Source organism: Myotis brandtii, unplaced genomic scaffold (assembly GCF_000412655.1).
Source record: "Myotis brandtii unplaced genomic scaffold, ASM41265v1 scaffold31, whole genome shotgun sequence".
Taxonomy (NCBI): Eukaryota; Metazoa; Chordata; class Mammalia; order Chiroptera; family Vespertilionidae; genus Myotis; species Myotis brandtii.
Window position 1 is genome coordinate 2,469,018 of NW_005361873.1, and position 15,355 is coordinate 2,484,372.

Here is a 15,355-nt window from a genome sequence, read left to right on the forward strand (position 1 = left end):
CCCACCCATCCCCAGTGCACGAATTTCGTGCACCGGGCCTCTAGTCTATATATAAAAGCCTAAGTGACTGTTACAACCGGTCGACCAAACAACCAGTTGACCAGTCGCTATGCTGTGCACTGACCACCAGGGGGGCAGACACTCAATGCAGGAACTTCCCCCTTGTGGTCAGTGTGCTCCCACAGCCAACCTCACGTGGTCCCTATTCTTGGCCAGCCGGCCGGCAGGCCCCGATCGGCCCCGATCAGGACTGGGAGAGGGACCCCACCTGTGTATGAATTCATGTACCTGGCCTCTAGTTAATAAATAATAATACAAAAAATAAATAGATAATACAAGAATAAACTCTGTTTCGCATACTCACAACTGTAAACCTAATTTTGCCCCACACTGTATATTAATACAAAGATAGCATAAATAAGTCATTTTGGAGAAACAGTAAAGGACTAAAGCTTTGAGGACTCCTGCCCCAGCCTGGCTGGATGTCAGAATGCTGCCCAGATACTCCACCCACGGCGTCAAAACCCAAACCCAGGGTTAGCAAAGCAAAAATAAGACTGTGGTTTGCATACTGTGTGCTTCAGTGTTTCAGAATAGCTAGTTAAAAGTTATTTTAATAAGCATCTAGAATCAAGCTTTTTCCTTTTTAACTTTTATGTTTTAACCTTAGATAATTCCAAATCATGAGGAAAATTATCAACAAAACATTACCAAGTTTATTTTGTTTTATTGAAGAAGAGGATTTTTACAACAACATTCTAGAATATGGTTCTTATCCCTTCTGACCTGTTCACTATTTTTTTTCAATCTTGCTTGCATAATTTTTAAAAGTTAAGTGGTAAGCTCCGTTGATATCCTCAGCTTCCCTATAATGAATCAAAATTTGATAATTAAAATATCAGTTATGCTTTTGCTTTACCTGGGTTGCTTTATAACACTGCTCTGCAGTACATTCTGCTTTGCTGGTTGGATTACTCAAAGCAAAAATAATAGGCCGTTCATTGAAGGCAGCCATGTCTTTGAGGATTTGTTCCGAGAATGCCCCACTAATTGCGGCAGCTCCTAAAATAGAAATGAGAAACCAGTGAATAGGACTATCATTGGTTAACGAATCCAAGAAGCCCATGCCCAAGCAACAATGAAAAGTCAGGTCGTTTTCTAACAGATGCTAAACAACTTTTGTATCAAAGTGACAAAAAAGATAAGTTTATTAATGTCAAATAGCCTTGAGGGTTATAAATCTACAAGTGTCTAAAAAATCACAACTATAACATTTGACTCATAATACATTGAGCTGGTGACTAATCACTAGGAATTTTGATTACAGGTATTTATAACAGGACATTAAAATGTGTCCAATATGACCCTGTCCGGGTAGTTCAGTTGGTTGCAGTGGTCGGCAAACTCATTAATTTAGTCAACAGAGCCAAATATCAACAGTTACAACGATTGAAATTTCTTTTGAGAGCCAAATTTTTTAAACTTAAACTATATAGGTAGGTACATTGTTATTAACTTAATTAGGGTACTCCTAAGGCTTCGGAAGAGCCACACTCAAGGGGCCAAAGAGCCGCATGTGGTTCTCGAGCCGCAGTTTGCCGACCACTGGTAGGGCATCGTCCCAATATGCCAAGGTTGCGGGTTTGATCCCCAGTCAGGGCACATACAAGAATCAAACAACACATAAATAAGTGGAACAAGACATCTCTCTTTCTCTCTCTCTCAAATCAATAAGTAAAAAATTTTAAAAATTTGTACAATATGTATTATATCTCTATAAGAAATACATGAGTATATTTCAGTCTCTAGGGCTATCAAGTAATTGTGTTTTATAAACCAATGCTAACATTTAAGACAATCATCCAATTTAATTAAAAACTGAAGTATGATGTGTTTCAAGTTTAACAAAGAATGAAGCAATTTGCATAATGGAAATGAAAAAAAAAGGCAATTCCTGATAGACGATATTTTATAAAAAACAACAATAAAGGCTTCCTACAGTTGCAGGCATGGAGTATTTGTTTTTATTATGGTTATCAACATTATTCTCAGTATTGTCATCTGCTTCATAAGAGCTTCTAGGAATGGAGTATGATACAAAGTAAGGGCTGACATTATATACACACAAAATAAGAGATTAAGTTTCATGGCTTTCTTTGCGTTTTTTTCAACCACATTAAACTTGGCCATAATAAACATTTCACAGTGCACATGCCATGTTAAACTACTGTGCTCAGTGCTATGAGCAATACAAAGATATGTGAAATATGGTCCCTGTCTTCAAGGAGGGTCTAGTTCAGTGTTTCTCAACTCTGGCAATAGTAACAGTTTGGGTTGGATAATTCCTTGTTGTGGGAGGCTTTCCTGTGCATTCCTAGTCTCTACTCACTAGATGTCAGTAGCCCTGACCCCACCCCCCATCTCCTCCCAGTTGTTACAACCAAAAGTATCTCCAGGCATTGTCAAATGCTTTCATGGGAGCCAACTCCATCCCATTGAGAGCCACTGTCTATGGGAGCAATCAAGCTTGGAAAAGTGCTGAATGTGCCAGGTACTAACAGGCTGACAGAGTTGGCAGAGGGGGCCGCACACTTCAACCGGGATCAGTAAGGTTAAGAAGACAGCATGAATTTACAAATATAGGTGTCCATGGGGTGCTTCGGTGAATGTATAATTTTGTTTGTCAATTCCAAAGGTTAGAATTTCAAAAAGCTAAACTATGCCTCATAAATCAGTAGTTAAGAAAAGGAATCAGGTGAAAATGGGGTCAGTTGGGGTTTATGTGAGAGAGGGAAAAGTTTACCTATGAGAGCAGTTGGTTTTATTTCTTGAACAATGTCTGCTAGGTTTTTCATTTCTTCATGTTCATGAGCAAATTCCTCTTTTTCTTTTGTTAAGGCAGCACGCCCCTAAGTAAAGCAAAGAGGAAGAAATGATAAATCTGCCAAACATATGGGAATCAAAGAAATTTCAGAATATTACCCATATTGCCAGTATTTATGCTTAACATTTTTATGTTACAGCTATTCTTAAACTTTCTTCTCCAATGATCAGAGTATCATTTCACTCATTCTTTTAAGAAATATTTATGTCTCAGACAATATTCTGGCAATGGGAATATAACAGTGAACTAAATAAAGTCTTTCCCTTATTTATCTAGTATTTAATATTAAAATTCCTAATCCTACAGACATCTGTGAGAAACTGACAATAACAAATGGTAATGCAAAATGTCATTTAAATAAAGATACTGTTACTAAACATTATTTGTTTTAATACAGCAGTGTCTCAGAATGTAGATCTGGCTTTATCTGTAGCACTACCAATTTATATACCACTGATTAAGAATGGAACTGATGCCATATTTATACCATAGTTTCATTTTCTGAATAAGTCTTAGCTTTATATGTGTTTATTTGCAATGTTTTGATTATGAATGTGCCATGTCTTGTCTAGAAAACATCTAATTATAATATTCCAGTTGCAAATATGTAAGATGTTGATTATATGATAAACCCCTGCCTAACTTTATTTATTTTTCTTTATTAAGGTATTACATATGTGTCCTTATCCCCCCATTGCCCCCTATCCCCCTACTCATACCCTCACCCCCCTGGTGCCAACCCCTGCCTAACTTTTTATGGTACTTTATGACTTATAAGTTGTTTTCACATATCTCATTTGATACCCTCAACAATTTTAAAAAGTAGAACAAGTATAATTAGAGTTATTTTGCAAAGAAAATAGAGGCTTTAGATGTTAAACAACTTGCCTAAGGGAGGTAATGGAATTCAGCCTTTCTAATAATACACACAAGTATAGCTTTGGAGAAAAAGGTTTACAAGCAGTATATAACAGATCATTTGCAAATTGTTAATCCTAAAGATAGTACACTTTTCTTGCTTAAAATGATAAAATGTAGGTTATCATTTTATTTGTGTGTTTTTTTAAAGTAATATATGTGAATTATAGATAGTTTGAAACTTGTTTCATCTGTAAAATAAGGACAGTAAGAAACCTCATCAGATTGTGGATTACATTAAATGATATATCTAGAGCATTTGGGACTGTGCCTGATTTTTTAAAAATATATTTTATTAATTTTTCACAGAGAGGAAGGTAGAGGGATAGAGAGTTAGAAACATCGATGAGAGAGAAACATCGATCAGCTGCCTCCTTCACACCCCCTACTGGGGATGTGCCCACAACCAAGGTACATGCCCTTGACCGGAATCAAACCTGGGACCCTTCAGTCCGCAGGCCGACGCTCTATCCACTGAGCCAAACCGGTTAGGGCTGTGCCTGATTTTTAACAGGAGTTGAATGTTAGTTATAATTAAAATTATTGTGAATAGGAAATAATTCTAGTGTTTATAATTTTGGTACATTTTCTTGTAGTCTACTGTAAAGTTCTATTTCTCTAGCACCATTTTCTATTATGAGCATGACATTAAAGCAAACAGCTTCCTAAGAGCAGAATTCACCATTAGTCATTTCTGGGTTCTAAAAGGTTATTATCTCAGCTTTTCTTTCTTGCACAACAAAATATACTACATCTGAGACATTGTGAAAAATAATCTTACTTAACACTAACTCAAAAGGATATATAAGACACGGAAACAACCTAAGAGTCCATTGTGGACTAATGGACAAGGGAAATATGGTATCTACTATGGAATATTACTCAGTCACAAAAAAAAGGAAAATTTGCCATTTGTGAACACAACAAAATATACTACATCTGAGACACTGTGAAAAATAATCTTACTTAACACTAACTCAAAAAGATATATAAGACACGGAAGCAACCTAAGAGTCCATTGATGGACTAATGGACAAGGGAAATATGGTATCTACTATGGAATATTACTCAGTCACAAAAAAAAGGAAAATTTGCCATTTGTGACAACATGTATGGACCTTGAGGGTATTATGCTAATTGAAACAAGTCAGACAGAAAAATACAAATACTGTATAATCTCACTTATACGTGGAATCTAAAAAACAAACAAAACTAAACTAAAAAGACAAACAAACAAACAAAAAACCCCACTGCCCTAGCTGGTTTGGCTCAGTGGATTATAGTGTCAGTTTGCAGACTGAAGGGTCCCAAGTTCGATTCCAGTCGAGGGCACATCTCCAGTAAGGGGCATGCAGGAGGCAGCTGATGGGTGATTCTCTCTCATCATTGATGTTTCTATCTCTCTCTCCCCCTCTCCCTTCTTCTCTGAAATCAATAAAAATGTATTTTACAAATAAAAAAAATAAAACCCTCTAATTCATAGATACAGAGAACAGATTGGTGGTTACCAAAGGTGGGGGGTAGGGAATGGGCAAAATGGGTAAAGGATGTAAAAAATTACAAACTTTCAATTATGAAATAATTAAGTCCTGGGAATATAACGTATAAATAGCATCATCGCGATCTAATCTAATAAAAGAGAAACATGCAAATTGACTGTACCTTCTCTATGCCTTAAGCCACGCCCACCAGCCACTCAGAGCGACAATATGCAAATTAACCCAACCAAGATGGCGGCCGGCAGCCAAGGAGCTGAAGCGAGCAGGAGGCTTGGTTGCTCCAGTGATGAAGGAAGCCAAGCTTCCCGACCGGCTCTGAGCTCCACTGAAGGCAACAAAGTTTCAATTATAGAAGGTAAATAAATCTCAGAATAAAAAAAAAAAGAAAAAAAGGAGAGGCTGGGAGCTTCCTTTACCAGGGGGCTTGGCCGGCCTGAAAACGGCCCTCAGCCCCTCACCCAGACTGCCCAGGCACCCCAGTGGGGACCCCCCCACCCTAAAGGGGGTGTGGACAGCCTGAAAACAGCCATCAGCCCCTCACCAAGCCTGGCCAAACCTCCATGGGGTGAGGGTCCCCACTGTGGTGGGGGGGGCTTGGCCAGCCTGCAAACAGCCATCAGCCCCTCACCCAGGCTGGCCAAGCATCCCAGTGGGGACTCCCACCCTGAAGGAGGTGTGACCAGCTGCAAACAGCCATCAGCCCCTCACCCAGGCTGGCCAAGCATCCCAGTGGGGACTCCCACCCTGAAGGAGGTGTGACCAGCTGCAAACAGCCATCAGCCCCTCACCCAGGCTGGCCAAGCATCCCAGTGGGGACTCCCACCCTGAAGGAGGTGTGACCAGCTGCAAACAGCCATCAGCCCCTCACCTAGGCTGGCCAGGCACCCCAGTGGGGACCCCCAGGACACACTTCAGGGCAAACCAGCCGGCCCCCACCCGTGCACCAGGCCTCTATCCTATATAATAAAAGGGTAATAAGCAAACTGACCCTAACAGCAGAAAGACTGGGAATGACTGGTCACTATGACACACTGACCACCAGGGGGCAGACGCTCAATGCAGGAGCTGCTCCCTGGTGGTCAGTGCGCTCCCACAGGGGAAGCTCTGCTCAGCCACAAGCCAGGCTGATGGCTGCCAGTACAGCGGTGGTGGTAGGAGCCTCTCCCGCCTCCTCAGCAGCGCTAAGGATGTCCGACTGCAGCTTAGGCCTGCTCCCTGCTGGCAAGTGGACATCCCCTGAGGGCTCCCGGGCTGCCAGAGTGATGTCTGACTGCCAGCTTAGGCCCAATTCCCCAGGGAGCGGGCCTAAACCAGCAGGTGGTCATCCCCCAAGGGGTCCCAGACTGCAAGAGGGCACAGGCCAGGTTGAGGTACCCCTCCCCCCGAGTGCACAAATTTTTGTGCACCGGGCCTCTAGTAGTTAATAATACCGTATTTTACACTTGAAAGTTGCTAAAAGAATAGATATTAACAAAAGTTCTCACCATAAGAAAAAATTTTTAACTGTGTGGTGATGGATGTTAGCCACATTATTGTGATGATCTTTTCACAATATAAACAAATACTGAAGCATTATGTTGTACACCTGAAACTAATATAATGTCATATGTCAATTATATCTCAATTTTTAAAAATATTTTTTAATTCATTCAGAGTAAAATTTGAAGCTCCTTGTTTCATATTTATTCCAGGAGAGAATGTTCTAGTTTCTAGTAATACTAAGTTGAATTTCATTAGTCCATATTCTGTTCATCATACTTATTACAAAAAATATAGTCAAAAGAATCATACAAATTCAGTTCCCACTTTCATCACAGCCTTTTTAGAATTAGTCATAAGTCTAACAACAAACAGTTATGTAAAGATGATCTGATTTTGTGAGTAAACACTATATATTCTCAAACAGTTCTTTTGTATTATTACAAGGAAATTTTACAATAATGAAATCTTACAATTATCACTAAATTGCAGTATTGAAGGTAGCCCCATACTCACCTGGTGTCCCCATCCCTCACCTTTCTTAGCTTCACTACTGGGAAATCTATTTCACTTACATATCTCAATCACAAATTAATTAAGTATAATCCTAAGATATGGCTAGACTTAACGATAATCTATTAGTCACAAATAAGAAAACAGAAGTATTTGGGTTGCTATAAAATTCCCCCCAGATATTTTGATAATTCAGACTCTGATTTAGGCCCAATTCCTCTTCATCCCTTTTCTGTGCCAATGTTCTTTGTAATGTACTTCATAGTTTCTTTCACCCAAGGCAGAGCACGCTTTCCTGCCCCCTTTGTCTTTGGATGTAAACATGTGGCTTGCTTTGATCAATAAAATATGAGCTGAAATGAAACAGCCAGTTCCAAGCTTAGGCCTTAAGAGGAACTGTTGGTACTACTTGCTCTCTTGTGCCTTTGCCATCCTTTTAAAAAGTGCATAACCTGCTTGCTTGCTGGTCCAAGGAGGATGACAGCTTTGTGAAGCAGACCCGGACCCAACTTGCAGCTTAGAGTCACCCAGCCAACATCCTCAGAGCTACCTTATCTGACTGACAGGTGTGTGAGAAATAAGTAATTATCACTATATGTCACTGAGATGCTGTGACTTTTGATAACACAATATCTAACAGATACAGGGGGAGACTTTTATTTTGATTATATATTCGACCATTTGTTTTACTCAGTGTTGTTCCTATCTGTTGCTTTGGGAAGAAGAGGTCCCTTTCTCTGAAATAATTTGATAAAAAGGATGCTTTTGCAATCTATGTGCTACCTCAATGCCCTTATTACTGCTTAGATACTTGGCAAAAAAAAAAAAAAATAAAGTCCTGCATTATTAGAAAGAAAAGAGAAAGTCTGGTCATGATTAGGGATATCAATTTGGAACCACTTGAAAGGGACAGCATTTAAATTATTTCTGAACTATTTCTGGAAGTAGTATATGCTAAAATTCATGACTATTTTCATTCTCATAACAATGAAATTTCTAAGACAGGTACTAAATAAAGTTGTGGCTTGGGAAGACATATTTCTTGGGAATAATAACTTTCAATTTCCAGCATTCTAAACTAAACATGACATATTTTTTCCCAAAAAATGCATATAGTCAATTGCATGTGTAAAGGCAGGAAACTAGACTAACATCTATCTGAGGCTCTACATGGCAAATGCTACAGGATTGCAAATTGCTTCTAGCATGACTTCCTGTGCACTTGAGGCTAAAGGGCTAAACTATAGTCCCCAGACTCTCTTGCAGCTATGGTTTCTGTTTTAAACATAGTGGTCACCAAGCTGATGTACCTTCACAGGACCTTGAAGGAGAAATGAGCATCATGAAGTGGTGGCCACATGGCTCTTCTGGAAGCTTGTGGTGGTGATGTTTGTTTGTTTGTTTGTTTGTTTTCAGGCAGATGTGGCAGCCTTAGTGTCTAGTCCATCACAAACAGGGTGCTAAGTAATGGTTGTAAGCAGCTACTACACTGGACACTTTCCTGTTTATGGTAGAGACATTGAATCTTGAGTGAGAAGCAAGAGTAGCTCCCTTGCTAATGTGCAGATTTGTATGAGAAGAACTACTCAAAGTTAAGCCTGGTTCTTACTTCTTCAAAGGTTTAGAGAAGTTTTTAAGGACAAGAGAACTTGTGTAATGTGTGCTAGGTTCTCTAACAGAGATAATTATTCACCTACTCCAAACCAGTTTTAGTCATCCAATGCAATGTTATACAATCTTGAGGGCTGCTAAGAAAAGTCATATCTCTCAGAGAAGACTGGATGAATCGCAGGCTTTGCCTATTGGTCTTTTTGGATTATAGTCTGAACTAGAGGCCTGGTGCATGAAATTCGTGCATGGGGGTGGGGGGGGGTGTCCCTCAGCCCAGCCTGCACCCTCTCCAATCTGGGACCCCTCAGGGTTGCTACAGAATTCCCTCCAGATATTTTGATAATTCAGACTCTGATTTAGGCCCCAATTCCTCTTCATCCCTTTTCTGTGTCAATGTTCTTTGTAATGTACTTCATAGTTCCTTTCACGAAAGGCAGAGTACACTTTCCTGCCCACAGGGATTGGGCCTAAACGGGCAGTCAGACATCCCTCTCACAATCCGGGACTGCTGGCTCCCAACTGCTCGCCTGCCTGCCTGCCTTATTGCCCCTAACTGCTTCTGCCTGCCAGTCTGATTGCCCCTAACCACTCCCCTGCCGGCTTGATTGATGCCTCACTGCTCCCTTGCCATCCTGATCACTCACAACTGCCTTCCCCTGCCAGCCTGATCGCCCATAACTGCTTTCCCCTGCCACAACCTGCCTCCTGTGCTGGGCCCCACCTCTGCTGTGTGCGTGGCCATCTTGTGACGGCCATCTTGTGACGATGTTAGGGTGTGATGCGTGAGGGAGTGATGACCACCTAGGGTATTATTAGTATAGATATGTCATATTACTTTTATGGCCAAACAGTGAAACCTTTTTTCATGCTGTGGCAGAGAATTCTAATTGTCCATCAATTCACCCTCTACTATTTGAAAAAGAAATGTTTATTTTATTGTGATAAAAACACTTAATATGAAATTTACTCTCTTAATAAATGTTTAAATGTACAACCTCTCTTTGTATTTGGTTTTCATTCTCTCCTTTTTAATAAGATTTCCCAGTTTTAGCCAGGTGGAAACTATATTTCTTAGCTCCTTTCGGCCTGGAGTGGGATGAGACTGAGACTACCTCATTGCCAAAAGGACAGAGTGTAAGTTATGTGAGCAACTTCTGTGATGATGTATCTTTAAAAAGGAAGGAGGCACAGTCTTCCATTCCATTCCCCACACTCTGAAATATAATGAAAAATATTTAATGTGGGTCAAACCCCTAAGTTTCCCTGGAATGAGAAGCAAATCATAAAGAAGATAAACAGTGTCTGAAAATAAAAGATGTATGCTGTTATCATGAGCGTCTTACTTTATCAATAATAGTAATAGCACTGACAGTTCCTACCCACTGAAGCCAGCACTTGGCCAGAAGATGCATCTAGTGAGAAACATAAATACTCACAGCCTCACCCCCAAAGTTTTGATTCTTGGTGGTGACTTAGGAACCCTGAGAGAATTCTGAAAGAAGGCCAGGAATCATGAAATAGTGATACTTGCATAACTGATGGGCTTTGCATGCCAAAAAGAAGAATCAAAAGACAAAATAAAGGTCTCCTAAGTATTTTCTATACCATTTCCAAACTTGATGTGATTATCTGGTTTAGATTTAAAAACTTTTGGAATGTGACCTTCTCTGAATCTAGTAAGGTTAAGGCAATTGCCTTTACCTTTGGATTTCTATTTTATGGACCAATGGTTCATGTTTCTCCTGTTTTCAAAATCTAATTTGGAATCCATATTCTTTATGCCAATCACTTAAGTTGGATATAAGATATAGAAGATTTATTTTCCCTTCATTCTTCCTTTCCAGGATCCTTTTCAGCTCAGCATTTTGCTCTCTTTTGGTAAAATGCTTGTGGGCACTTATCTCAGAAATCCAAAATTCTACAGTTTCTTTTTTTTTTTAAAGTCTCCAATTACAACAAATGTATTATGGATAGCTGGGAATTCCTTTTGAAAGTTATTACTTTTTAAGTTCCCCTCTCCCCTCATTTTTTTGGTGCTGATTCTTAGTACAGGATAGAAGACACAATATAACGAATGATTTCCTTTATCAAAAGCACATACCTCTGGTAAGGGTGAGAAGGATAGGTGGCAAAGAGTGTCAAGATTTTGGCTTAGCATTCCATGATCCAGGGTACGTATAAAAATATCAATTATAGATTGCCTACACACACACACACACACACACACACACACACACACACACAGGCACGAAAAGAACTCTTCCACGAGTGCCTACCTCGAATCCACGCCTGCTTATGCAAAAGGCCCCATTTTACTGGCCTATTTTTGATGCCATGTCATTAGTGTATTGAGTTGAATCTGACCCTTCTTTGGATCTGCAGATGGGCCTTCCCAGAGCACTGTCAGTAGCACTTCACTCCAAGACTTTCAGTGAAGGTATGTTAAAGACCTCAGAGCTATGTTTCATCATCTCAGGACAGACTTTAAAAAGATAAATGATGTGGCAAAAGTATTTTCCATGCTAGAGCATAACAAGGGCTGCAGAATGGTCATAATTTAAGATAAAAGTAGTTGACACCATCAATATTTAATACTGTTAAAATCAATCTCCATAATTTCCTAACTGTCTAAAAGACTCACACTCATAATCTTTTGTCTCTGCTCTTTTTAATACATATGTATACATGGATCATACCCTATATGAACAAGAAAAGAGAGAATAAAAATCAAGTCAGATACTTTTCATCAAGCTTCAAAGTCTCTTAGGAGTTAGAATTTTTTTTAAACCATAGTGTATGAAATGTATTAACCATCATTCAAGGTGGTAGTAGGATCACGGGCTGAAACTCTGATGATATCCTAGAAGAAAGGAAACCTTTTTCCATACAGCATGGACGTACAGATGAAGCTCTCAGGAAGGAAATAACTATACTGTCAAAACTACCCTTACAACATATGAAATGCCTTAATTCACTATCTCTTTTCATAGGAACCAAACATTTCACTATAAAGCAAAAAAAATTAAATTAACTCAAAACAATTACTTAAAAGAGAACAAAATAAAACTAAAGTAAAAAAAATCTATAGTCCTATATTGAGTTTTCTGTCTCAGCAGTGATTTGGTTCATTGGTGAAAGCAAGAACATATTTACTGACGGAATACAGGAAGTCTGGACTGGTTTATGGGGTGGCTCCTGTCCCCTCTGAAAGTGCACCAGATTATCATTGTGAAATGCAAGTATCAGTCATGCTGGCATGCTCCCTTTTCATTCCGTCACTGTATTTATTCTCTCTCTAATTTTTATTTTGGAAGGATTTCTTTTAAACCAACTCTCAGCTTCTTTATATTAAAGTCCATTAATATTACCTGGCTAAATAGATATGTCAATATTTCTTGCTTTGAAATACTAACCTAATGTATTTAAATATTATCAGTGACCATATAATCCATTTCAATCAACTTTATTGATATTGATGAATTATTTAAAATATTGATATTTATAGCATAAACTCATTCCACTGTACATGTGGATAGGAGGTAAATGATAGACAATGCTATAGATATGATGTTGAAAATGAAAAGAGAAAACATGTCAGGATAATACTTATCTAGTCTGATGATGCTATAACTCCATAAATGAGCTAACCTTACAGTTTACTAGTTTTGGTTTTATGTCTTTAAAGAGTTAAGGAGCCCTGACCGTTTTGGCTCAGTGGATAGAGCGTCGGCCTGCGGACTGAAAGGTCCCAGGTTCGATTCCGGCCAAGGGCATGTACCTTGGTTGCGGGCACATCCCCAGTAGGAGGTGTGCAAGAGGCTGCTGATCGATGTTTTTAACTCTCTATCCCTCTCTCTTCCTCTCTGTGAAAAATCAATAAAATATATTTTTTTAAAAAAAGAGTTAAGGAGTTTGACTAATAAACATTTTTATTTAAAACTTTATGATATTTTTATAAAGTACAAACAATTACACTGCAAGTTAATAAAATTAGTAAAACGATTATTATTGGTTCTCAGGAGAGGTTGTAAAAATATTAAGGATAAAGGATAACAAACACAAAAAAATCATGTAGGTTTGAAAAAAAAATTATACTGATTTACTAGTTATTCTAAGATTTATTAGTTCCACACAAAAAACTAACATAATTTTGATTTTTAAAAACACAAAAGAAAAAGCAGTTAACTGAAGCTTCTTTTATTTCTTTTATATGAAATACTGCACAAGCTATTAAATATATAACAGCCTTTTAAATGTAACTTTATTTACCTTGGCAAGCGGAATATATGCAGTTCTTTATTTTGGCAAGCAAAAGCATGAAGTAAGAGTGACTGATTATGTCTAGCAACAACTTCACAGTTATTCCAAATATTATAATCCATGGAATTTGAACTCTCAGTTCAGTAAGTCTATGTTAAAATTATTTGAGATGCTAAAATCTATATATCTTATGAAGATTTCACATATAAAAAAGTCAGTAGAAATCACAAAACCACAATTATAGACTTTCACTTTTGTTTGGATTCTTGAATGTATTACATCCTTAAGCACAGCATAACTTGTATAGCTTTTTCCATGGCTCCAACTATTTACATGCAGATGATCCCCAAATCTCCATCTCCAGGAGCCCAGACCTTCAACCTGAGCCTTATTCTTTTATCTCCGATTGCCAAGGGGACATCTCTGTCTAATGCCTTCACAGGCACCTTAAACTTGCTATGTCCAAAACCGATCTCATTCTCTTTCCCTTAAGCTGGTCCATTCTTTATTCCTTTTCTACATATGGCTGCATCACTTACCAAGGAATCCTGCTAGATTCCTTCCTCTATTCTATCCTACTCCTCCCTCCATATTTAATCGGTTCCTATATATGCTAATAATGCTATTTCTTTTTTTAAAAAAAATTGGTTTTAGAGAGAGAGGAAGGGAATCAATCAGCGGTCTTCTACTGCATGAGACAATGCTCAACCAACTGAGCCACACAGGTCATGGACCTATTTCTTAAATTCTACTGCATCAAACTTTTTCACTCACCCCCAGAGTTACTGCTTTATTTCAGACCCAATTAATTTTTATCAGTATTATTGCAACAGCTTTATAATGTGTTTCCTTCCCTCATTTTCACCTCATTTCAATCCACCCTCCACAATGCCATCAGAGTGACCAGAGGCAAATCTCCTCTGCATACGTTTCTTCAGTTGCTGGAAAATGCTGCCCTTCTGCCTGGAAGGCCATTCATTAATTAATTCATTTATTAACAAAATATTTATTATGAATTATAGACACTATGTAGGGCTTTGAAGATATAAAGAGATGAAAGACATGATCCTTATTTTCAATCAAGATCTGAAAGTGAACTTGCCCTTCTACTTCTTTTGCCTCAGTTTTGGATAGAAGAAGTTTAAGATGTCTATGGAAACTCCAGGTAAACTCCTAATTCTTCCTTTCAAAGTTAGATGAAGAGACATCTTGTCTCGGAATTTTCCTCAGTATTCCTACTAAGCTCTTTAGTGAAGCTGGAAGTGACATCTATGTGCATCTCTGACATCAAGGACGTATTTCTATAACATTTCCATGTAGAATTGTAACTCCTGACTCGTTTGAGTTTTCCCTACTAGGCTGTGGGCCTCCTGAGATGCAGGGCCTTCTTGTGTCCCCCAAGGCTAATATAATGCCTGATCCATAGGCGATTTCATTCAGTAAATATTCTTTCATGACTACAGTATTTTTCATTCGACCACAGTGTACAATTTTTTATAGTTATACTAATTATTCAAAGAACAGCAATGTTTAAGCCAAGAAATTGAAAATTTTGTTATAAATTTTTATTTTAAACAATTAACTTGCAATTTTAGAAAATTAATAAAATGATTATTATTTGATTCTCAGAAGATGCTGTCAAAGTGATTTCTATCTTGTTTCATTGCTTTATAGGTTCTCATAAAAGAGACATATGTACTGCTATTTGTAATACCTTAAAGAATAACATTTTTTAAAAATGTTATGCATATACTTTCTCTTCTGAGGTAAAATTTGTCTGTCTATACTGATTTTTAAAAACAAACTTTTTTCTAGCTTTATCCCTCCCCCCTTTTATTGAACTTATTGTGGTGATACTGGTTAACAAAATTATACAGGTTTCAAGTGCATAATTATACAATACATCTGTTCACTCTATTGTGTGTTCACCACCCAAGTCAAGTCTCCATCCCTCACCATTTACACCCCCTTTACCTCCTCTACCCCAACCCTGAAATCACCATACTACTGTGTCCTTGAGTTTTTTCTCTTTTTTTCCTTTTTTCCTCAATCCCTCCACTCCATCCACCCAGCCTCCAGCCCAGATAGCTGTCAACCTGCTCTTTAACTTTTCTAACTTTAAAGGAATACAATTACTAAGTAGAATTTAGAATATACAAAAGACATAACATATAGAATATACAGAAATAAA

The 15,355-nt window shown here is 38.3% G+C and overlaps 1 protein-coding gene across 1 annotated transcript in view; it reads right to left on the minus strand.

Moving 5' to 3' along the window:
- The window catches only part of ME1 (malic enzyme 1, NADP(+)-dependent, cytosolic), a 134,594-nt gene that overhangs the window by 15,029 nt on the left and 104,210 nt on the right, over nucleotides 1–15,355 (minus strand). Inside the window, exons 9-10 of the mRNA XM_014542657.1 lie at nucleotides 2,804–2,909; nucleotides 920–1,062 (exon numbers count right to left, since the gene is read on the minus strand). Coding sequence (XP_014398143.1) covers nucleotides 920–1,062; nucleotides 2,804–2,909 — 249 coding nt within the window. The remainder of the gene's footprint in view (nucleotides 1–919; nucleotides 1,063–2,803; nucleotides 2,910–15,355) is intronic.